We start from the raw sequence: 22,952 nt of genomic DNA on the forward strand, positions 1-22,952 counted from the left end.
AGTCACCTGATGCCTACGGCGCCCCGGAGAGAACCAACTACCTCGGGGCGCCGTCCCGTCTGCGACGTCCGTTCCGCTCTGCGCTCCCCCGGGTGCTGGGCGGTCGCGGCGCTTACGCTCCTGGCAGCCGTGCGCAGCGGCTGCGGCGGGACAGCGGCCTGGCCCCTGGGGAGAGGCGCTGAGGCCCTGACGCGGCACCCTGGCTCCCGCCCCAGCCCCAGCCCGCACTCAGGTCAGCGGCAGCCCGGCCGGCAGCGGGCACGGGTTTGGACGCGGACGCTCATTGGCCGGCTTCTGGGGCGGGGGCGCGAGGCGGGCTCCGATTGGCTGAAGGGCGGGGCGGCGGGCGCCGATTGGCCGCGGGGCGCCGCCGGTGTGTGCGGCCCGCCCGCCGCCCGCCCCCCGCTCCCGCCCCCGCCGCCAGCCGCCCCGGGTCATGGTGCTGGGCCGCGGGCTGCTGGGCCGCCGGAGCCTCGCCGCGCTGGGAGCCGCCTGCGCCCTCAGCGGCCCGGGTAGGTGGGCCGGCGCCGGCGGGGCGGCGGGGTCGCGGCTGACAGGGCCGGGGGCGCGGGCGCGGGGCAGGGGCCGCCGGCGTCGGGGCCCGGGAGCGGCGGTTGGGGCGGCAGCGGGCGCGGGGCGCGGCCGGGGGCTCTGCGGGCCGCCGCGAGCTGACGCGGTTTTCTGCCGCCACAGGCTCGTAACCCTCGGCGGCGTCCGGGCGCGCCGGGTGGGGTCGAGCAAAGGCCCTGCGGCCCTGGAGTCCGACTTTGCGGGGCCTGAAGGCACGGTAGGGTCGCTGGCCAGCTGGGGGGTGCTGGCCGCCCGGTGCCGGTGCGGAGCCGCGCGCCCCGGGACTGCGCCCCGTCTCCACCTGCGGCCCCGGCGCTCGCAGGCCGGGTCCCCGCGGCTGGGCCTCCCTGGCCCCGCGCTGAAGCCGCGGTGGGCTCGCTGGCGGGGCTGCGCTTCCAGCCCTCAGCTTCCTGCGGGGTCACCTCTTGCATATTTTGACCTTGATTTTGAAATCTCCTTTTCTCTATTTCCTGATCCCTTATCTGGCTGATGTGGCAATAGGGGCAGTAGGTTGACTCGCGTCTTAGGGAGGTGGTGAGCCGGCATGCTGGCGACCCACATAGCGGTGGTCAGGGAGACGGCGCTGCCCTTGGCCATCTCACTGAAAGCCCTCAAGGTTTGGGAGTGGGTCAGGTGTTGCTGTTAAGTCGGGGACACCCCTCCGAGTGCCAGGGGTACGACATTTGCCTCCCGAGTCAGGCGGAGAGTGTAAGTGGGACCGTAGCGGATTGGCAAGACTGTGGCCGCCTCATTCAGAAGGGAGCCGGGTCCCAGCCGTCGGTGCCCTGCAGAGGGATGGGCCCAGTTTAGAAGGCAAACAAAACGTGGCCCAGGACGCACGTGCCCGGAACGCGCCGGGCTATAGGCTGCTGTTCGGTGCACTCTGCTTACACAAAAGGTCGCAGTTGCAAAACAGTGACCTGGAAGCATTTCTCGGGCATATCATTTTTGGAAATGGAACAAGGGTGCTGGGGCGGCTGCAGAAATAACTAAGTTCCCCAGATTCCCCAGGAGAGCTTTCATAGCATACCATCCCGTTCCCATCGCTGGGGCTGTGCCCCTGTCCCAGACTCACAGCACAGGTCTGTGTAGCCCTGCTTCCCCTCCCCAACCCCCAGGATGCACGCCATGCGCTGGCCCGCAGTCCTCCCTGGGCTCCGGGGAGGCGGAGTATCTCAGACCCTGGTCATACAGAAGTGTTTGCTTTGCTGTGCACGAGGAGAGGGCCTGGAAGATGCCGAGCTGGCCATGCAGGGGAGGGGCATTGGAGATCTGCGTGGATGCTTGGAAGCTGCAGTTCAGACAGCTTCTCTGACTGTCACAGATAAGGCTGAAGTCAGCAGTAGGCGGCCCTGGGCGATGTGGCCTGTCAGGCAGTTGGCCCTGCCTGCATTCTGGATGCCTTGGGCCAGAGGCCCCCATCCTGGCACCTCCCCCAGAATTCCATGGCTGTTTTCTGTCACCTTTTGTGGTGCTAACCCTTTCACATTAAGACTTAAAGTATTGTTGGGGCCTCTGTGAGTTTTTAGATGGGATAGGAGTTTCATTGTTGAAAATATTTTGGCACCCGACTCCGTGGTGGAGGATGCTTTGGCTCTTGCTCACTCTTGACATACCCTGGCAGGGTCCTTGGTTCACCTGGGTGGTGAGTCTGTGTCCTACACCACTGATTCTGGAACAGGTGGCCATCTCTCCCATGTCTCAGGCCCTGGTGGGGTTTGTGCATTATCCAAACTTCGAGTTCTCGCCTCTGAAAGTGAATATTGTTTCCTTCTCTGGCTGGAGGCCTAGGAAGGGGCAGAGGTCAGAGTGCACATGACTCGGGCTCTGTTAGCCCAGAGTCCTGCTCGGCACTCGTCCCCAGGGTCCCTCTCTTTGCCGTCTTTCTGGCACTGGTCAGTCCTGACAGTGGTTTGAATCACAGCCCTCTTAGAACTCTCCAGAAAGAAAGAAGCCATATCCGTGAATATGCATGTGAAGGATTTTCTGTGTTTTCCTTAACAGATGTGGTAAAATGAGGATATTGTCCTCTTACCAAAGGAGCTTAGGAAACCCAACCTGGTGAGCCTCCCAGGTTGCTGCTCTCACGGGTCACTTGTCCTGGGTGCAGGGCTTGTCTGTCAGCCTCGCCTGGGACGGCCTCCCAGGGACACTGACGGAGCTGCGCTTTGCCCTCAGGCCCAGCCCTGCCAGGAGCCCTCTTGTATCACGCCAACTCGTGGAAGAGCGTGACTGTGGAACAGGGCACCATGAAGGTTGAGTTACTGCCTGCGCTGACCGACAACTACATGTACCTGATCATCGATGATGAGACCAAGGAGGCTGGCGTGGTGGACCCGGTGCAGCCCCAGAAGGTGGGAGTCGGGCCACAGCCCCAGGCCAGTCCTGGCTAGGGTGACAGCCGCAGTGTCCTCGTAGCTTGGCCGAAGCTCAGCACAAACCAGTCCACTTGGTTGTTGGACACCGCTAGCGCCCAGACTCTGCCGTGGGGCAGGAGGCCCGCGAGGGGTGGAGTCCACCAGAGGCTTGGGCGAGGGGAGAAACGGGCTTCTGTCTGTCCAGGTGCTGGGAAGCAGGAGCGCCCCTCAGCCCTGCCCTGGGGAGGGGTCACCTCGGCTGCAGGGTTCGTGGCCGGCACTGAGCTGCCAGCAGGGTCAAGAGAGAAGAGGGCCTCCTTCCCCCTGCTCTCCTGGAGCAGAGGCAAGTGGGCAGCGGCAGAACAGGGCCCAGCCCCTCCTGGCGAAGCCCGGGCTCTGTTGGGCTCCCCTGTGGCCTGTCCGGCTAGCGCTGGGAGTGTGACCACGGCCGGTGTCTTGCCTCACCTTTGGTTGCAGGTTGTAGAAGCGGTGAAAAAGCACGGCGTGAGGCTGACCACAGTGCTCACCACCCACCACCACTGGTAAGCGCTTACCGGCCGGGGTGCTTGGGCCCGATGGCTCGGGCCACGTGCACCTGCCGCATGCGCCTGGGGCCGGCGTCCCTGGGGGGGTCAGGCACTTGCAGGCTCCGTGGGCCCTCCCTCCAGGTGGAGGCCCTAGGGATCGGGGTCTTGGAAGCCCTTGCCCCTCCAGCTGTGTTCTCTGTGCGGCTGAGTGTTGGCCCCCAGAGGGATTCTGAGCCAACTTGGGGGTGCCAGCCCCTGTGCTGCTGCCCTGCATCCTTGGCCCCGGGCCGTGGGCTCCATGGGGAGGGCCTCCAGCAGCATGTTGGAAGGCTCCTGGGCTTGTGTGATGGGAGACTGGCCTTGATGTCAGGGAAGAAACTCATCTAGACATTAGTGTTTTTAAAAAGCCAGCATCTGTATTTAGAGAGGTTGTAGTTTTTGAAATTTGAAGGTAAGGGATGAAAGAAACACCACTGTTTGGGTTTTAGGGCTAGAGCTGCTTGTCCAAGACCCCCATGTGGGGTTTTTGAGACTTTTGAGGCTCTTTATAGCTAGAAAAAAAATATTTATTTGGCTCTGAATTTTCTTTTCCAAATAAGAAAGGGTCAGCCAGGGTCTCCTGTGGGGAAGCCCTGGGGGTGTCCTGGGGCCTTGGATTGGCCAGAGTTTGTTCAATGGTAGCCACTTCTCCTTGATGTCACTGAGGTTTAGCCCCGGGGCATCAGGTGTTAATTCCTGAGTGGCGGGTGGGGGCAGGTGGCAGTCTTGCCCTTGGCTGCTGTGCTTGCTTTCTGGAGGCCTTCTCTGTGCCTCCCACCGAGCCTCAGGGTTGGCTTCTCTCTACCTTGATAAGCAACCCTCAGGTCACTTTTCTCAAGGTGTGATGCTCTGGAGTTTTTCATACGTTAATGTTAGAACAGAAAACCCCAAATTTGACCCCAGTCTGAGCCCCAGGGTGTTGGAGTGTCTCTCCCTGTGGAGGCGGTGGTATGCCCAGAGGGCCGCAGGAATGGGTGGAGGCGTTGGTACTGGCCTGTGTGGAGCAGGCCTGCGAGGGCAGGGCCGGGCCAACCCTGTTATCTCTGGGCCCTGCTGTGTGTGTTTGTGTGTCTGGGCCCCTGAAAGGGCTCTGTGGGTGAGTGTAGTGAGGAGCAGGAGCCCTGGCCCCGTCCTGGGAAGGCTGATCTGCTGAGCGCGCATCCAGCCCCACAAGGCCGGGGTTGGAATTCTTTTCCTGACTTTCTGAAGGGCAGATCTGGCTGCTCCCAGTGAGTAAATCCTTTCTGGGGTGAGGGCTGTGCGCTATGGGCTGGCCTGGCCCCCGATCACAGTCAAGCATTGCCGATTTATGTATGCATGAATATATGTATGTGCTTATTTATTTAAAGATACACGGGTTTTTATTTTTAAAAAGGTTTTTTTTTTAAAAAAAAAAAACATTGGAAGCTTTTTAAATTTTTTTTTTTAAGATTTTATTTATTCATGAAAGAGAGAGAGAGAGAGAGAGGCAGAGACACAGGCAGAGGGAGAAGCAGGCTCCATGCAGGGAGCCTGATGCAGGATCAAGTCCCGGGTCTCCAGGATCACACCCTGGGCTGAAGGCAGGCGCTAAACTGCTGAACCACCCAGGGATCCCCAGGAAGCTTTTTTTTTTTTTTTTTTTTTTAAGGCTTACTTATTTATTCATGAGACACACAGAGAGAGAGGTGGAGAAGCAGGCTTCCTGCAGGGAACCCGAAGCTGGACTCTATCTCAGGACCCCAGGATTGCGCCCTGAGCCGAAGGCAGACCCTCAACTGCTGAGCCACCCAAGTGTCCCTGTAAAAAGTTTTAAAATCCAATTCACGGTGTTCTATTAGTTTCAGGGGTACAGTATAGCGATTCAGCAATTCTTTCCATCACTCCGAGCTCATCACAAGTGTGCTCCGTAATCCCCATCACCTACTTAACCCTTCCTCCCACCCTCCTCCCCCCTGGTGACCATCTGCTTCTGCTCAAGTTTGTTTCTTTGTTTCTCTCTCTTATTTTTTACCCTTTGGTTTGTTTCTTAAATTCCACATAGTAGTAAAGTCATATGTGGAATAATAGCTCTATCCGTGTTATTGCAAATGGCAAGATTTCATTCTTTCTTATAGCTGAGTAACATTCCTGTGTGCGTGCGTACACACCTAAATAGGCCACATCTTTGTTCATCCTTAATCGTTGGACACTTGGGCTGCTCCCGTACTTGGCTGTTGTGGATAACACTGCTATAAACATCCCTTTGAATTAGGGTTCTTGTATTCTTTGGGTAAATACTCAGCCGTGCAATTTGCTGGGTCATAAGGCAATTTCTTTTTTGACTTTTTGAGGAGCCTCCATACCGTTCCCCAGAGTGGCCGCACCAGTTTGCATCCCCACCAACAGTGCACAAGGGTTCCTTTTCCTCCTCCTCCTCGTCAACACCTGTTGTTTCTCGTATTGCTGATGTTAGCTGTTCTGACAGGTGCGAGAGGATATCACACTGTAGTGTTGATTTGCATTTCCCTGATGATGAGGGATGATGAGCATCTTTTCATGAGTCTGTTGGCCGTCTGGAGGCCTTCTTTGGAGAAATGTCTGTTCGTGCCTTCTGCCCACTTTTTAATTGGATTATTCATTTTCTGGGTGTTGAGCTATGTAAGTTTTTAATATATTTTGGATACCAACTCTAGTTACATCAGAATGTAATTTGCATGTATCTTTTCCCATTCTGTAGGCTGCCTTTTAGTGTTTCCTTCAGTGTGCAGAAGTTCTTATTTTGATGAAGTCCCAGTAGTTTACTTTTGCTTTTGTTCCCCTTCCTCTGGAGATGTGTCCAGTTGCTACTATAGCTGATGTTAGAGACGTTACTGCCTGTGCTCTCCTCTAGGATTTTTATGGTTTCAGGTCTCACACTTAGGTCTTTCGTCCATTTTGAATTTATTTTTGTGTAGGTGTAAGAAAGTGGTTCAGCTTCATTCTTTTATGTGTTGCTGTCCAGTTTTCCCAGCACCGTTTGTTGAAGATCTAGTCTTTTTCTCATTGGATATTTTTGGATGGTTCACTTCTGGGTTCTCTGTTCTGTTCCACTGATCTGTGTGTCTCTTTTTGTAGCATACTGTCTTGGTGACTACAGCTTTGTACTAGAGCTTGAAGTCTGGAATTGTGATGCTTCCAGCTCCGCTTTTCTTTTTTTTTTTTTTAATTGAATTTTGCTTTGAGGTTTTTTATTATATATTTTTTATTATTTATTTATTTATTAATTATTTATTTATTTTATTTATTTATGATAGTCACAGAGAGAGAGAGAGAGTCAGAGACACAGGCAGAGGGAGAAGCAGGCTCCATGCACCGGAAGTCCGACGCGGGACTCGATCCTGGGTCTCCAGGATCGTGCCCTGGGCCAAAGGCAGGCGCCAAACCGCTGCGCCACCCAGGGATCCCAATTTTTTAAAGATTTTATTTATTTATTCACAGAGACAGAGAGAGAGAGAGAGGCAGAGACACAGGCAGAGGGAGAAGCAGGCATCGTACAGAGAGCCCGACATGGGACTCGACCCAGGGTCTCCAGGATCATGCCCTGGGCTGAAGGCGGCGCTAAACCGCTGCGCCACCGGGGCTGCCCTCTTAATTTCTTTCTTGCTGCTTCATTATTAGCACATAAAAATGCAACAGATTCCTGCACATTGATTTTATATTCTGCAACCTTACTGAATTCGTGTGTCAGTTCCAACAGTTTTTTGATAGTCTTTTGGTTGGGGCATTGCCATTTTACTTTATTATTACTAACTTATATTTAGGAAGGGAGGGAGAGAATCTGAAGCAGGCTCCACATCCAGCGGGGGAACGTGATGTGGGGCTTAGTGTCATGACTCTGAAATCATGACCTGAGTTGAAATCAGAAGTCAGATGCTTAACCGACTGAACCACCCAGGTGCCCCAGGCATTGCCATTTTAGAAGACAGCTTCCATCAGCTTGGCAGTGGGTCCGAAGGTGGCCCACCTGTGAGAGTCATGGGTGATGGTGGGGCTTTAAAACTGCTCTGCAGGCCGCCCCCTGGCCAGCTGTGTCAGGATGTGGGGCAAGGACCGGACTTGGGGCTTATTACAGATCCTCAGGTGACCCTTATATGTCCAAAGCTTGGGAGCTGGGGTCTTAGGGATTATTTTGGTGTTTGTGATTTGGTTCTTTTGCTTCAGAAATGTCTGCAGCCACAGGGCAAGGGCACAGAAATGCTTCACTTGGGAATGGCATGTCTGAGAATGTTCTTTTTCGGTGGAGCCAAATGACAAGCCAGTTTCCTGTGTTTGGAGATGCATTTTTACTAAGAAGGTGACCAGGAAAGGAGAGTCGTGGTCAGGGTTTAAGAGTAGGCAAGCCCACTGACACCAGCAGGGGCCCAGGTCACCTTTCTCACTTCCAGGGACCACGCTGGTGGGAACGAGAAGCTGGTCAAGCTGGAGCCTGGGTTGAAGGTGTGCGGGGGTGATGACCGGATCGGGGCCCTGACTCAGAAGGTCATGCACCTGTCCACACTGCAGGTGAGCAACGAACCCATGGGAGGCATGCCAGCATGGCTGGCCTCCGGGCCCTAGAGGGGAGGGGCACGGTGGGGACAGTTGCGCCCCTCCTGGCATTCCCCCCTTGCCCAGGGCCCCGGAGGGTGGAGGGCCGCCTGGTTGGTGCCCTCTGTCATCACAGGCACATCAGCCTGCGGAGGGCGCTTGGCTGTGGGGAGAAGCCGTCAGGCACGGTCGGAGACAACTGGGGAAACGGGAGTGTGGACAGGGCAGGGGATGGACGCACATCACCGTTCCATGTCTCGGATGTGGTGATGGTGTGAGGCCGAGTGAAAGAATGTCCCGGGAGTCAGCAGGCACCTCGGGGGTGGCGTGTCCACGCGCTGCAGCCCACTGTGCTGTGCTGAGTCCACGTGGCGGACGTGGTGACTGTTAGCGTTCGGTGACCCACGTGAGGGTCACACTGATGTCCACTTTATTTCGATCTTTCTGTGGCTTGAACGTTCTTGGGCAGGCAGGGGAGGCAGGAAGGAAAACCAAGCAGAAGCCCAAGCACCGAGGGAGGAGAGTGTCCTTTCTAAGAAGCCAGGCACCTGGTGACGACCTGCCTGATGCTGAGGAAGAAAGTAGAATAGGCCACTTGGTTCTGCGGCGCCTGCGAATGGCAGGCTTGGGTGGGCCTTGCCCCTGGGGCACCCTCGGGGACTCAGCCCGCGGTTCCAGCACGATGCACTGTTGTGCCGCTGGAGCAGCAGTGACAGGCTGCTTGGCTGTGTCAGGGGCTCCCGCCGCGGGGCAGTTGCGTGTCGGGTGGGCCACGGGAGCGGCGGTCCCCCGCGGGGAGCCCTCGGGTGGCCCCCGGCGCGGAGAGGGCAAATGCCAGTGCGTGCTTCGTTTAAGGTGGGGTCTCTCAATGTCAAGTGCCTGTCCACCCCGTGCCACACTTCTGGACACATCTGCTACTTTGTGAGCAAGCCCAACAGCTCCGAGCCTCCTGCCGTGTTCACAGGTGAGTGTTCAGGTGCGTGTGCGGGGGCGGGGTGTTCGTGCGAAGACAGCCCCGACTTGGGGATGGCATGCCTGGGGCGTTTGCAGCCAGGCCTAGGGTACGGGGCTGCATGAGGAGGACGCCCGCCCCCAGGGGAGAGCCCGGGAACAGCCTGAGTACCCAAGCACCACCCAGCTTGGCCTGCGTGAGGAGCACTGTCGGCGGACGGGCCTTGCCAGCAATCCAGAGCCTTCTCCCTTGAGAGAAAGGGAGACTTTGCTGCAGCCTGGGGAACCTGCGGGCCGGGCCGGCTGAGCAGCCGCTGTGGCCCAGAGCAGGCCTGTTGGCCGCGTGGACCCTCCCGAGTGCTCTCAGCGGGTGTGAGCGGCCCTAAGCTCTGTGTCTTGCAGAATTAAAGTTCCTGTGATGATGCAACTGCAGTGGGGGATGGTTGGGAAATGCAGGGGCCGAGCATGAGGGCACCAGCGTGAGGGGCCCAGCGTGAGCAGCTGAGAGTGAGGGAACCAGCCGTGAGGGGCCAAGAGTGAGGGAACCAGCATGAGGCGTCCAGCGTGAGGTGCCCAGTGTGGGGGGCCCAGCATGAGGGCCCCAGCATGAGGAGCCAAGAGTGAGGGAACCAGTGTGAGGGGCTGAGCATGATGGAACCAGCATGAGGCGCCCAGCATGAGGGAACCAGTGTGAGGGCACCAGCATCAGGGGCCGAGCGTGAGGGTACCAGCGTGAGGGCACCAGCGTGAGGGCACCAGTGTGGGGGGCTGAGAGTGAGGGCACCAGCGTGAGGGGCTGAGCATGAGGTGCCCAACATGAGGGGCTGAGGGTGAGGGAACCAGCATGAGGCGTCCAGCGTGAGGTGCCCAGTGTGGGGGGCCCAGCATGAGGGCCCTAGCGTGAGGAGCCAAGAGTGAGGGAACCAGTGTGAGGGGCTGAGCATGACAGAACCAGCATGAGGCACCCAGTATGAGGGAACCAGTGTGAGGGCATCAGCGTGGGGGGCCGAGAGTGAGGGCACCAGCGTGAGGGGCCGAGTGTGAGGGGCCAAGTGTGAGGGCACCAGCGTGAGGGGCCGAGTGTGAGGGAACCAGCGTGAGGGGCTGAGCATGAGGTGCCCAGCGTAAGGGAACCAGCGTGAGGGCACCAGCGTGGGGGGCCGAGCATGAGGGGCCGAGCGTGAGGGAACCAGCGTGAGGGGCCGAGCGTGAGGGCACCAGTGTGAGGGCACCAGCGTGGGGGGCCGAGAGTGAGGGCACCAGCGTGAGGGGCGGAGTGTGAGGGAGCCAGAGTGGGGCTGAGCATGAGGTGCCCAGCGTGAGGGAACCAGTGTGGGGGGCCGAGAGTGAGGACACCAGCATGAGGGGCCGAGCATGAGGGTGCCAGTGTGAGGGGCCGAGCGTGAGGGCGCCAGCGTGAGGGCACCAGCGTGAGGGGCCGAGCGTGAGGGCACCAGCATGAGGGCACCAGCATGAGGGGCCTGAGTGTGAAGGAACCAGCGTGAGGGGCCGAGAGTGAGGGAACCAGCGTGAGGGGCTGAGTGTGAGGGAACTAGTGTGAGGGACTGGGCATGAGGGAACCAGCGTGAGGTGCCCAGTGTGAGGGGCCGAGTGTGAGGCGCCCAGCATGAGGGAACCAGCGTGAGGGAACCCGTGTGAAGCGCCCAGTTTGAGGCACCCTGCATGAGGGCACCAGCGTGAGGGGACCAGCGTGAGGGGCCCCGGAGCAGCTCCACAGTGAGGGCGTGCATGGGGCCCCGGAGGTCTCCACAGCCGCTCGAAGTCCCACGGCACCCTGCTCCCAAGCTCGTCGTGGATACTATGGATTTCGGTGTCCCTGGTGTAGGAGCAGCAGGTGGCCGCTCTGAGCCGACTCTGAGTTTGGGCCGGGGGACCCCGGGGACTAGAGGCTCGCTCTGGGAGAACCGGCCTCCAGCACCCCACCCCCGCACGGCGAGTGCCGAGGTCCCCTGAGTGGCCGTGGGCACCTGTGTCATCGCGGGGCGGCAAACACCCCCGTCAGTCTGCCCATCTGCTGGGGGGAAGGCGGCTGGGCCTGGAGTGAGGCGGGTCCCTTGGGGCTGCGTAGACGTGGGAGCTGATTCAGGCTCTGGAAGCCCGCCCCGGGGTCCTCTGTGGGGTCCTCCGTGAACGGGCTGGCGGGCGCAGCATCTGTAGGAGTTGTGTGGTGTCGGGAGGCTCCGGGGCTGCTGCCCGCTCGCTGAGGGCTGAGCGCGGGGGAGCTGGGGTGTCCTAGGGCTGCTCCCCGGACCCCGACCACCTCGCCTGCGCGCTTTGTGGCCTCTGGCATCTCAGGATCCTCCACACTTGCCTCCCTGGAGGGCTCGTTCGGGGCGCGGCCCAGTGGCATCCCCGCGAGTTGCCTGTTGTCCCGGGGGGGCAGTGGGCACCGTGCCTGAGGGGGCCCGGCTCCGGCCAGGACGGCCCAGTGGTGGCCCTGTGGCCTGGGCTATGGTCCGGGCTCCGGGCTGCCACTAGGGCCTGGAGGGCAAATGCGCCTGAGCCCCCGGTGGCCACGGAGCTCGTCAGGAGGAGGGGGCGCCCCCCTGTGGGGCTGAGGCAGGAGGGGGTCTGTGGGGGGCGCCTGCTGGGGTCCGGGGGTGCTCCAGGCTGGCCGTGGCCACTGAGGGAAGAGGACACATGGTAGGTGGGCCGGGAGGGACAGGGCTGGTTTCGGGGCCACCAAGGCCGACAAGGTGGGGCCGTGAGGAGGAGTGGGGGGACCATAAGGTGTGGGTTTGGGGGGCTGCTGGCGAGGCTGGAGGGGGACGGGTTGGGGCTGGGCACCAGGAGCTGGGGGCCTCTGCCCTGCTGGGTTGCGGGGGCCTGTCCTGCTGGCGGTGCCCCCACTGCCCCGGGCTGTCCTGCTTCTCAGGCGACACCTTGTTCGTGGCCGGCTGCGGGAAGTTCTACGAAGGGACTGCGGACGAGATGTACAGAGCCCTGCTGGAGGTCCTGGGCCGGCTCCCTCCAGACACAGTAGGCAGAGCCCCCGGCTGGGTGGGGGGCAGGCGCGCTGCCTCGTGAGCATGGGTCTCGTGACGTACCTGCTACCGCCGTGGAACATGCACACAAGGAGTGTCGGTGTCCTGAGCGTTCCCCCCCCCCCCCCCCCGCCCCGGTGTCCTCGCCAAGGGATCCCAGCCCAGAGCCCTGCGTGCCTGGCTCCGAGGGGGCCGGGGGGTCTGGGGGCAGCTTCCTGCGACCCCTAGCTCACGGCGTGCTGTTTTCCGCAGAGAGTGTACTGTGGCCACGAGTACACCATCAACAACCTCAAGTTTGCGCGGCATGTGGAGCCCAGCAACGCCGCCGTTCAGGAGAAGCTGGCCTGGGCCAAGGTGAGCGGGCCGTGCCGCGGGCTGCATCTGTGGGTCAGTGACCACGACGCAGCTCCCCGGGGGCTGGGCCGCCGCCCGTGGGGGCCTCTTCTCCATGCGGGCGCACGGTGCTCCTACCGGGCCACCTCCAGCTGGCGAGGAAGCCACCCCCCCCCCCCGTTGTGATCCTCGCTGACCCCGTGGGTCTGGGCTGGGCCTGGGACGCCGCCCTCATGGCAGGGGCCCCGGTGAGGCCGGAGCTGCGGGTCCCCACGCCCTGGGCCCGGGGGCTCCACCTCAGCACCGTGGCCGGGGCAGCTGCACCCACCGGTGAGGCTGCTGGTCTGAAAGGCATTGACTTCTGGGACGACCGAGGACTCTGGTCTGGTTGTCCCAGCGGCGTCCTCAGTGGGGGCTGGAGTGCTGCGGCAGGAAGCCGGGGCATGGGCTCTGCCTTCGACCCTGCGGTCCCTGCGAGGTGGCGAGAGGACGCTCTCCCAGAGGCCTCGGGGCTTCGGTCAGTGATGAGCGGCCTTGGAGTTTCGTTGTTCGATGCGTCACCTGTTGTTGTCGAGCATCTTTCTCAGTTTTGGGGTGCGCTTGCAAGATAATACTTGTTAGAATTCAGGCCACCTGATGAGTTGATGGGCATTCTCCTCCTGCGGTGCACGGGGGACGAGTATTTTCCGCGGCTCAGAGGGCCTATCCTGTATATTTGCAGCTTGCGTTTTGTGGCTTCTTTTTCACTTCCTGGCCCTAGTGCCCTGTCCACAGCAGTCTATACACACTGGACTAATGCTTCCCATAGTTCCCTACTTTAAAAAATCCAGTCTTTATGGAGGATAATTTTTATTCAATACAACATAACCTGTTTTGAGCGAGCGGTACACAAATTGATGAATTTTGACAGCGTGTGCCGCCGTGTGGCCCCAGGATGTTCCCTGCCACTCCCGTGGGTCACCCTATTCTGGAGCATGTCCTGTAAACAGCCCTCAGACACACGGCGCACCTGGCTCCATTGCTCAGATTCCTTCACGCTCTATTTCTGAGCAATGTTGACTCTCCTGTGTTTTGTCCTGAAAGTTTATTGTTTTTGCTTTTATGTTTGTTCAAATTTATTTGTAGGTCAATGAGCCTCAGACCATGTGTGGTCTAAGGGAAGGGTAGAGCACAATTTTTTTTTTTTTTTTTTTTTTTGCAAATTCAATTCCAGCTGCTCAGCCCCATTCGTTGGAAAGACTGTCCTTTTCTCGTTGGATTACCTTGGCGTCCTCACTAGATAAATTGGGCAGCGTAGGCCTGAGTCACTTCTGGACTCTCCTCTCTGCCCCACTAATCTGTGGGACTTCTCCGCCCACAGCAGACAGTCTTGATTATTGTGGCTCTTGGTAAGTCTGGGAATCAGGCTGTATATGTCCCATATATAGACTTTCTTAAAGCTCGTTTTGGCTCCTCTAAGTGCTTTGCATTTCCATATAAATTTTAGGATTGTCTTGTTAATTTTTACCAGAAAAGTAAGCTTGGGGCAGCCTGGGTGGCTCAGCAGTTTAACGCCTTCCTTTGGCCCAGGATGTGATCCTGGAGTCCCGGGATCGAGTCCCACGTCAGGCTCCCTGCATGGAGCCTGCTTCTCCCTTTGCCTGTGTCTCTGCCTCTTTCTCTCTCTCTCTCTCTTTCTGTGTTTCTCGTGAGTAGGTAAATAAAATCTTAAAAAAAGAAAAAAAAGTAAGCTTGGCTTTGGATTGGGACTGTATTGTAACAAAAGATTTGGAGAGAATTGAGGTCTTAACAATATTGAGTCTTTCCGTGAATATGCTGTAGCTTTCCACTTACTGAGGTCATTAGTTTTTCTCAGCAATATTCTATAATTTTTGTTGTTCCAGAAATTGCACATAGTATTAAATGTAGCCCTAAGAAGTTCATGTTTTTGGATTTTATTGGAAATGACTATTTGCTGAAGTCTTTAGAAATACAAGTGATTAAAAAAAAAAGATTTTATTTATTTACTCATGAGAAACGCAGAGAGAGAGGGAGGCAGAGACACAGGCAGAGGGAGAAGCAGGCCCCACACAGGGAGCCCGGCGTGGGACTCGATCCCGGGACCCCAGGATCACACGCTGGGCCGCAGCCGGCGCTAAACCGCTGAGGCCCCCAGGCTGCCCACAAGTGATTTCTGTATTTTGATCTTGTATCATTGTGACCTTGTTCAGTGCCCTTATTCTAGCATCTTTTTCATAGATTCCTTAGCACACAATCACATCATCAACTAATAGAGACATTTTTTTTCTTCTTTTAAAAACACGTGTGCAAAAAAAAAAAAAAAAAGGGATCCCTGGGTGGCGCAGCGGTTTGGCGCCTGCCTTTGGCCCAGGGCGCGATCCTGGAGACCCGGGATCGAATCCCACATCAGGCTCCCGGTGCATGGAGCCTGCTTCTCCCTCTGCCTGTGTCTCTGTGTCTCTCTCTCTCTCTCTCTCTCACTGTCATAAAAAAAAAAAAAAAAAAAAAAAAACACGTGTGCTTTTTATTTACTTGTTGTGCCCAGTTGCACTGGCTAAGATCTCTAGGACAAAGTTAAATAGAAGTAGTGGGACTGCACGTCTGTGCCTCGTTCCCAATCTTAGGGGGAAAGCATTCAGTCTTTAACCATTTAACTATGATACTTCATAGTAGCTGTGGGTTTTTTGTAAATCTTCTTAAGTTGACAGAGTTCACTTATATTCCTGGTTTTCTGAGAGTTTAATCATAAGTGGGTATTGAATTTTATGAACTGATTGTTTTCTTCATCTTTTATGTAATTATGTTTTTTTCCTCTTTTACTGTTAATATGGTGGAGTACCTCAGTTGGATTCAGATAAACCAACCTTGCTTTCTGCCCAAGCCTTAGTCATGCCGTGTCACGTTGCTGTGGTCTCTCCTTCTGTAGTGGTTCATAAGAGATACTGGTCTGTCGTTTTATCTTCTTGTAATGTTTTTGGTCTTAGTATCAGGGTAATGCTGGCCTCATAAAATGAACGGAAAGTGTTTACTCCTATGTTCCTAGACAAAACAATTTGTCTAGGATATTATTTCTTCCTTTAATGTTAGAATTCACCACTGAAGCCACCTGGACATTGAGTGCTTTTCGTGGAAAGGTCTTTTTTTGTTGTTATAAAGGTAATGTCTTTATTTTATGTAGGGCTATTAGATTTTTTTTTTAAAGATTTTATTTATTCATTCATGAGAGACAGAGAGAGAGAGAGGCAGAGACACAGGCAGAGGGAGAAGCAGGCCCCATGCAGGGAGCCCGACATGGGACTCTGTCCCCGGTCTCCAGGATCACACCCTGGGTTGCAGGCGGCGCTAAACTGCTGCGCCACTGGGGCTGCCCGGCTATTAGATTTTTATGTCTTCTTGAGTCAATTTTGTTAGCAACTATTGTCTTTCAAAGAATTTGTCCATTTTGCTAAAGTTTTCAAATTCATTTTTATTTTTATTTTTTTATTTTTTTTAAATTTTTATTTATTTATGATAGATACACAGAGAGAGAGAGGCAGAGACACAGGCAGAGGAGAAGCAGGCTCCATGCACCGGGAGCCCGACGTGGGATTTGATCCTGGGTCTCCAGGATCGTGCCCTGGGCCAAAGGCAGGCGCTAAACTGCTGCGCCAGCCAGGGATCCCTCATTTTTATTTTTTAAAAAATTTATTTCTTTGAGAGAGAGAGTTCAAGCATGAGCGGGGGGAGGAGCAGAGGGAGAGGGAGAACCAAGCTCCCCACTTCACCACTGAGCAGGGGACCCAATGGAGGACTCGATCCCAGGACCTTGGGTTCATGACCAGGATGGAAGGCAGATGCTTTGCTGACTGAGCCACCTGGGTGCCCCATACTGTTTAAGATTAGGCTTTTTTTTTAGGTTTTATTTATTTATTCACGAGAGACACAGAGAGAGGCAGAGAGAGAAGCAGGCAGAGGGAGAAGCAGGCTCCGTGCAGGGAGCCCAGTGAGGGGCTCGATCCTGGGACTCCAGGATCTCGCCCTGAGCTAAAGGCAGGTGCTCAACCACTGAGCCACCCAGGGATTCCCTCTTTAGGATCAGCTTTGCTGTGGTTTAGTTCACATGTAATAAACCACATTAGTTTAAAGTGAATGAGTGAACTTTGACAGCACGTGCGCACGTACGCGCGCGCGCACACACACACACACACACACACCCGATAAAATGACTATTACAATTGAGATACAAAACATCCCCATCACCCCCAGAGGTTTCTGCATGCCTCATTAAGATTTTATTTTGTTATTCATGAGAGAGACACAGGCAGAGGGAGAAGCAGGCTCCACGCAGGGAGCCCAAAGTGGGACTTGATCTCACACCCTGGGCTGAAGGTGGCACTAAACCGCTGAGCCACCCGGGCTGCCCCTTAGTTTGCATTTTTTAGAATTCGATATAGGGCACCTGGGTGGCTCAGTCAGTGAAGTGTCTGCCTTCAGCTCGGGTCGTGATCTCAGGGTCCTGGGATCGAGCCTCACGTCAGGCTCCCTGTTCAGTGTGGAGCCTGCTTCTCCCTCTCCCTCTGCGTGCTGCTCCCTTGCTTGTGCTCACTCGCTCATGCTCTCTCAGATAAAATCTTAAGAAAAAATTCATGTTAATGGAGCATACAATACGTATTCTTATTTTCACTCAGAAGGATTTTTGAGAATCATTCATGCTGAATCTGGGCCACGTTTTGTTTATCCAATCACTCGTAGTTAGACATTTATGTTTCCAGTCATTGGCTACTGTGAATAAAGCTGCTACCACATTTGTACACGTCTTTGTGTGACCTACCTTTTAGTTTCTCTTGAGTAAATATCTAGGAATGAAATGGCTGGGCAGTATCAGGTGTATGTTTGACTTGTAAAGAAACCGCCAAGTGGTTTCCTAAGTATTTGTGTTATTTTACATTCAGATCAGCAAATTTTAAATTCGGATCAGGCTTCTAGTTATTCTCTATCTGCACCAACACTTGGCATTGCCATTCTTTTTGATTTTAGTCACTTTAATGGGTATGTAGTGGAGTTACATTTTGGCTTTAATTTGCATTTTTCTAGTGTCTAATCATGTTGAACATCTTTTTATGTGCTGATTGGCCATTTTGTGTTTGTTCAAATCTTTTGGCCATTAAAAGAGTTTGATTGTCTTATTTTTGATAAGAGGATTTTTTTTTTGGTAAATATATTCTGGTTATAGGTGTTTTATCAGATGGTTTCTCCCATTCCGTGGTTTGCCTTTTATTTTCTCAATGGTGTTTTTTGAAAAGTAAGCATTTTTAATTTTGATAAAGTCCAGCATGTTAATCTTTTTATGGTTCAGCCTTCTTGCCTCTTATCTAAGAAATATTTGCTTTTTCCAAGGTTGAGGTTTTTCTTTGTTTCCTTTTGGAAGTTTCATAATTTAGCTTTTATGTTTAATGCAATATGGTCGCACCCGCCCACTCCCATCTGTTGGATCTATAGTGATGTCACCTCTTTAATTTCTGATGTTGGTGATTTGTGTTCCTATTCTTCATCGTTCTGATCAATTTTGCTAATCTTTTCAAAGAACAGTTTTTGCCTTAATGTTTCTGGTTTTTCCATTGTCCTGGTTCCAGTGCTTTTTAAATTCCTTCCTTCTACTTACTTTGTTCTTCCTTTTATAGATTTTTTAAAAAAGATTTTATTTATTTGACAGAGCGAGTGAGCACAAGCAGGGAGAGCGGCAGGCAGAGGGAGAGGGAGAAGCAGGGCTCCCCATTGAACAGGGAGCCCAATGTAGGACTCGATCCCAGGACCCGAGGATCATGATCTGAGCTGCAGGCAGATACTTCACCAACTGAGCCCCCCCCCCCGCCCCCCGCCACCGGTTCTTAATACAGAACCTGAAGTCATTGATTTTAGACCTTTCTTTTTTTCTAATATAAGCAATTAATGCTAAGAACTAAACCTCAAGGCCTGCTTTAGGAACATTCTGCAAATTTCTAAATGCTATATGTTTATTATCTTCAGTTTGAAATAATTTAAAATATATTCCTTGGGATTCCTTAGACATGTGGGGTTACATTCAATTATGTGGAAACATTTTTTTAGTTTTTTCAACATTTTTAAAAGAATTCTTACATATATAGAAAAGTTGAAGGAATCACATAGTGAACATTCCTGTGCCCAACACCAGCTTTTTTTTTTTTTTTTTTTTTTTATTCATAGAGACACACATAGCGAGAGGCAGAGACACAGGCAGAGGGAGAAGCAGGCACCATGCAGAGAGCCTGACGTGGGACTTGATCCAGGGTCTCCAGGATCACGCCCTGGGCTGCAGGCGGCGCTAAACCACTGTGCCACCGGGGCTGCCCCCAGCACTAGCTTTTGAATATGAACATTTTAATCTACTTTATCACTATCCATCCATTTGTCATTCTTTTTAATAAGTAATCTATGGCACTGTGTGCATGTCACCCAGAAGCCATTTTACCTACCCCATTAGGGAGGATGCTTGGAGATTCCAGCTTGTTTGCTCTTAGGAGCTATGCTGTGGCAAGCATCCTTATACACAAGTCTTAAGTGTCTACATCCTGCTTCTGTAGGAAAAACTGTTACAGGTTAACACTCATTAATTTTTACGATTGTATTTATTCATGAGAGACACACAGGCAGAGACAGGCAGAGGGAGAAGCAGGCTCCATGCAGGGAGCCCGATGTGGGACTCGATCCCAGAACCCCGGGGTCATGACCTGAGCCGAAGGCAGACACTCAACCACTGAGCCCCCCGGGCATCCCAATCAGCACGGGTTTTAGAATTATCCTTCTAGAGTTATCTTATTTACTTCCCTCATAGGAGATGGAGAAGGAATTCTTAGGAGTGAATACTGGAGAAAGCCTGGGGAATATTCTTAAACACTCTAAGCTTGTTTTCAGTGGAAGGGGAAGATCAGAAATTAGCAATAAACTTCCATCTTGACCTCCTGCCAGACCCTTACTTGGCACACTGCCAGCAGTTGAGAGCTTGCTTCTTGATGCCACTGCTCACGGTTGGGGGTGACTTCGGGACCCTCAGATCTGAGGACCCTGCATGGTCGGGAAGCCTGGGGGTGGGTGTTGACAGTGGCTGTCCGGCCTCTGATGCTGTGGCCCTCGGGGTTCACCCAACCGTAGAAGGGCAGGGGCTGTGGGGAGAGTGAAGACCCTGGCTGTTAACCCTGGCCTTCCCATAGGATTTTCTGTAGAAGTGAACAGTTGGCTGACGGCACAGTTTGCCTCTTCTCTCCATTTGCCCTGGTCAGTGTAGATCGGAGGCCATCCTGCCTGGGGGACAGGCTGCCTGCCTGGGCTCTTCCTGTGGCTTTGTCCTCAGGAGCCCATGAAGGGGAAGCCCTGGCCAAATCCCCGGTGGTGAGAGCTCACCACCTTGTAGAAGGGTGGTCATCCCAGTGTGGGCACTTGCTATCTTGCTCTGCCAAGCAGTGAGCTCTGCATCTTGGGGGTAGGGCTGTGGGTGTTTCCTTCTTCCCTGTGTTTTCTGCATTTTTGCTGGTATTCTAGAACATAAAATACAAACTTCAAATTAGTGAAGTTTTTGTGTCCCCCTCTATATCCAAGACAGCGAGGGGAAGAGGGACAGTTTGTTGGCGGTGGCCAGGACACTTGGGTCTCCACAGCAGGAAGGAGCCTGTCCTCACGCTGACCTGATGCTGTTCACTTTGCCTTCTGAGGTGACGTTCGGAGATTAGAAGGTGGTGGGAAGGGATCCCTGGGTGGCGCAGCGGTTAGGCGCCTGCCTTTGGCCCAGGGCGCGATCCTGGAGACCCGGGATCGAATCCCACATCGGGCTCCCGGTGCATGGAGCCTGCTTCTCCCTCTGCCTGTGTCTCTGCCTCTCTCTCTCTCTCTTTCTCTGTGACTATCATAAATAAATAATAATTTAAAAAAATTAAAAAAAAAAAAGAAGGTGGTGGGAAATGCTACCTTTAGCAATATCCATGTTGAAGTGACCTCTGTCCTGTGTAGGAGAAGTACAGTATCGGGGAGCCCACCGTGCCATCCACCATCGCAGAGGAGTTCACCTACAACCCATTCATGAGAGTGAGGTGAGCGTGCATTCAGGGATGTTTGCACCTCTGTGGCCCCCTCGCTCAGCCAGCGTCTGTGCCCCTGCAGACCCCAGGTGCTGGAGGAGGCTACCCTGAAGTCTTTATCAAGTAGTCTGTAACCTGGGAAGCAGGCACCTCCTCTCAGGGGCAGGAGGGTGGGTGCTTGTGTGGGGTCCTTTCTGACCCTGGAGTCCAGATCCGTAGGTGGGCGAGGTGTGGCCCACAGGAGTCTTGAGGGGGCTGCCAGCAGGACCACTTGGCCAGCAGGCCCTCCAAAGTCAGGAGCGCGCAGGCTGGCCCTTGGTGGGAGCATTTCATCTTTTCAGAATGTCCCAACCTCTGCTGGCTCTTTTCTCCCCCAGTGCCCCGGGGCGGGGGGCGGGGGGGCGGCAGGTGTGCGTGGCGCGCAGCCTGCAGCCTGGTGGTCGGCTTCCACAGGGAGAAGACCGTGCAGCAGCATGCGGGTGAGACGGACCCTGTGACCACCATGAGGGCCATCCGCAAAGAGAAGGACCACTTCAAGGTGCCCCGGGACTGAGGCGCTGTGGGGCCTCCGCCGCCCTCAAGCACATATGGGTATTCAGGGGTTTTAGGTACATTTCCTGCTGGCAGTGCAAGAAATCCAGTCTTGGTTTAATTTTAAATTAATTTCAGAGCCCTTTGCTTGTGTTATCAGATGTTCTAATGCATATTTATAAGAGAAGTTGAGAAAGCGGATCCTGGATGCTCTGCTCACAACTTTGTGTTCTCTCCTGCCTTCAGTGGGACCTGTCCCCATGCCCCCTCATGCCATCTGGTCTGGAAGACCATGCTTACCAAAGCAGGGCCACAGGACAGTCCCCTTGTCCCCTCGGCACTGCACGGAGACTGCCGGTGTCGTCCCCTCTCCTCCTCCCCTGGGCCCTGTGTCATCCTCTTCACAAGATTTCTGTGTTGACATGGGGCCAAGCCCCGCCCGGGCTGGCACAGTGCAGGGCTCATTGACACCGCACCCCTGCGCTGGTGGCCAGGGCGATGCTGACTTTGGGGCTGGGCGTCCGGGGACCCCGAGCTCAAGGCCCACCGAGGCCCCTTCGTCCCTGAGAAGCCTGGCCTGTCCTGGGCTGTTCACCCGCCCACCGCCCCACTGCGGGCACCTTGCTGCTGCTGCTTGAGGTCCAGCCCCCACGCCCTTGCTCCTGAGATCCTGGCCTCGGTCCCTGCACCGCTCTGCTCCCCCTGCTTGTGTTTGAAGAAATCTGCACTGTACTGGCCCGGGAAGCGGCCATCTCCTTAGCAACCGCAGGCCCGGCCTGGGCTGGGGGAACCCAGGGGGAACAGACGAGCCTCAGGGTTGCGGTCAGACCCAGGGCACGATGGGGCAGGAAGTGGGAGGAAGAGGTATTCTCAACGGCTCATCTCTGAGTCTGGAGGTCTTCCTCTGTTCTGGACGTTGTCCAATGGGCTCTGACCTGAGGAGGCTCTGCAGACGCGGATGGCTCCCAGTTAGCACTTCTCTAGCGGAGGTGCCCGCCACTGCTCTCCTGCCTAGATGTCCTCAGGTGGCCGAGGTCGCGTGTCCAGGTCCTGGGTGGGCCTCGGTGCTGTGCGGCTGGGAAGCACAGTCATTCTTGTCCAAGGCTGTTGACCCCCTCCATGGAACCGGAGCTCCCTCAGGGGTGTCATGGAGCCTTCTAGATGCTTCAGTGTACAGCTCTGTGCCACCGTATGTGTGGAAGTACAGTCCTTTCCTAGTCGGTTGCCAGCTTGGTGCTCCAGGGTCTTGCTGAAGAATCCTTCACGTGCTCAACTGCATGCTTCATGTCCACCTGTCCCTCTGCTGTCCTCCTGCAAGTCCATGTAGTAGTGACCCACTTGTTCCTGCTGGGAGCCCCGCTATGTGTCCCTCCTGCTTGCGAGCACCGCCAGCCGTGGGGGACAAGTGCCCAAAGGTGCAGGCCTGTCCGTGGTGCCCGTTACCACAGCTTTAGGATAATTCTTCATTTCCAGAAAGGGACACAGCCCAGCTTCGTCCTTCGGGCCAGTCTCGGCCATGTCCTCACATGCACGTAGTATCTGTGGCTGGGGTTGGGCCTGGCATAACATGACACCGCATTTCTGGGCTTCTTGTGACAAGTTTCAAGTTCTGAACATACCACCTGTCTGGCATCAGGGTTGCCGGTGCGTTCCATGCTGCTAAAACCCTACTGACACCGGCTCCGGTGTCTGCACGGCCCTATAGTTGTAGGACACGGTCCCCGAGGCAGCCCTGGCCTCAGACGCGGCCGCCACTCGCTGGATGGTCCAGAGGGCGAGGTCGGGGCCTGGAGCGCCGAGCCGCGCCCTCCCCGGAACACGGCATGTCACCCTCCTGACATGGACACGGGCAAGCCTGTGTCAGCCCTGGGATCCCTGGCCACGCAAGTGACCATCCCCCTTGGGTCGCAGCCTCCACATTGACCCCAGTGCAGGGGGCTTCCATGAGCGACAGCATCCTCCACACCGTGGGAGCACCCAGGGATGGACCGCCCCCCGCACCGCACCAGGGGTCGGGACTATGTCCCTGGAGGCTGTGCTCTG

At 55.3% G+C, this 22,952-nt stretch overlaps 1 protein-coding gene across 3 annotated transcripts; it reads left to right on the forward strand.

The window, feature by feature from the left end:
- Window positions 1-9: 9 nt before the first annotated feature.
- On the forward strand, window positions 10-21,110 carry HAGH (hydroxyacylglutathione hydrolase). 3 transcript variants are annotated; one of them, XM_041747464.1, is made up of 9 exons: window positions 10-232; window positions 2,749-2,924; window positions 3,405-3,469; window positions 7,879-7,996; window positions 8,876-8,984; window positions 11,868-11,971; window positions 12,229-12,330; window positions 20,311-20,390; window positions 20,832-21,110. In XM_041747464.1, exons 1-9 carry the CDS (start codon window positions 10-12, stop codon window positions 20,929-20,931), a joined length of 1,077 nt encoding a protein of 358 aa, XP_041603398.1. In that variant the 3' UTR covers window positions 20,932-21,110. The 3 variants fall into 3 exon arrangements, with proteins under 3 accessions (XP_041603398.1, XP_041603400.1, XP_041603399.1); XM_041747465.1 differs by lacking the exon at window positions 10-232 and adding an exon at window positions 360-512; XM_041747466.1 differs by lacking the exons at window positions 10-232; window positions 8,876-8,984; window positions 20,832-21,110 and adding an exon at window positions 359-512 and having other exon boundaries at window positions 20,311-20,383.
- The last annotated feature ends 1,842 nt before the right edge of the window (window positions 21,111-22,952 follow it).

Source organism: Vulpes lagopus, chromosome 3 (assembly GCF_018345385.1).
Source record: "Vulpes lagopus strain Blue_001 chromosome 3, ASM1834538v1, whole genome shotgun sequence".
In the NCBI taxonomy this organism is placed as follows: Eukaryota; Metazoa; Chordata; class Mammalia; order Carnivora; family Canidae; genus Vulpes; species Vulpes lagopus.

Coding starts and splice junctions, on each gene's coding strand:
- HAGH (XM_041747464.1), top strand. CDS start 10: ATGCCTACGGCGCCCCGGAGAGAACCAACTACCTCGGGGCGCCGTCCC. Junction 2,925..3,404: donor ACCCGGTGCAGCCCCAGAAG/GTGGGAGTCGGG, acceptor CTTTGGTTGCAG/GTTGTAGAAGCGGTGAAAAA. Junction 20,391..20,831: donor AACCCATTCATGAGAGTGAG/GTGAGCGTGCAT, acceptor CGGCTTCCACAG/GGAGAAGACCGTGCAGCAGC.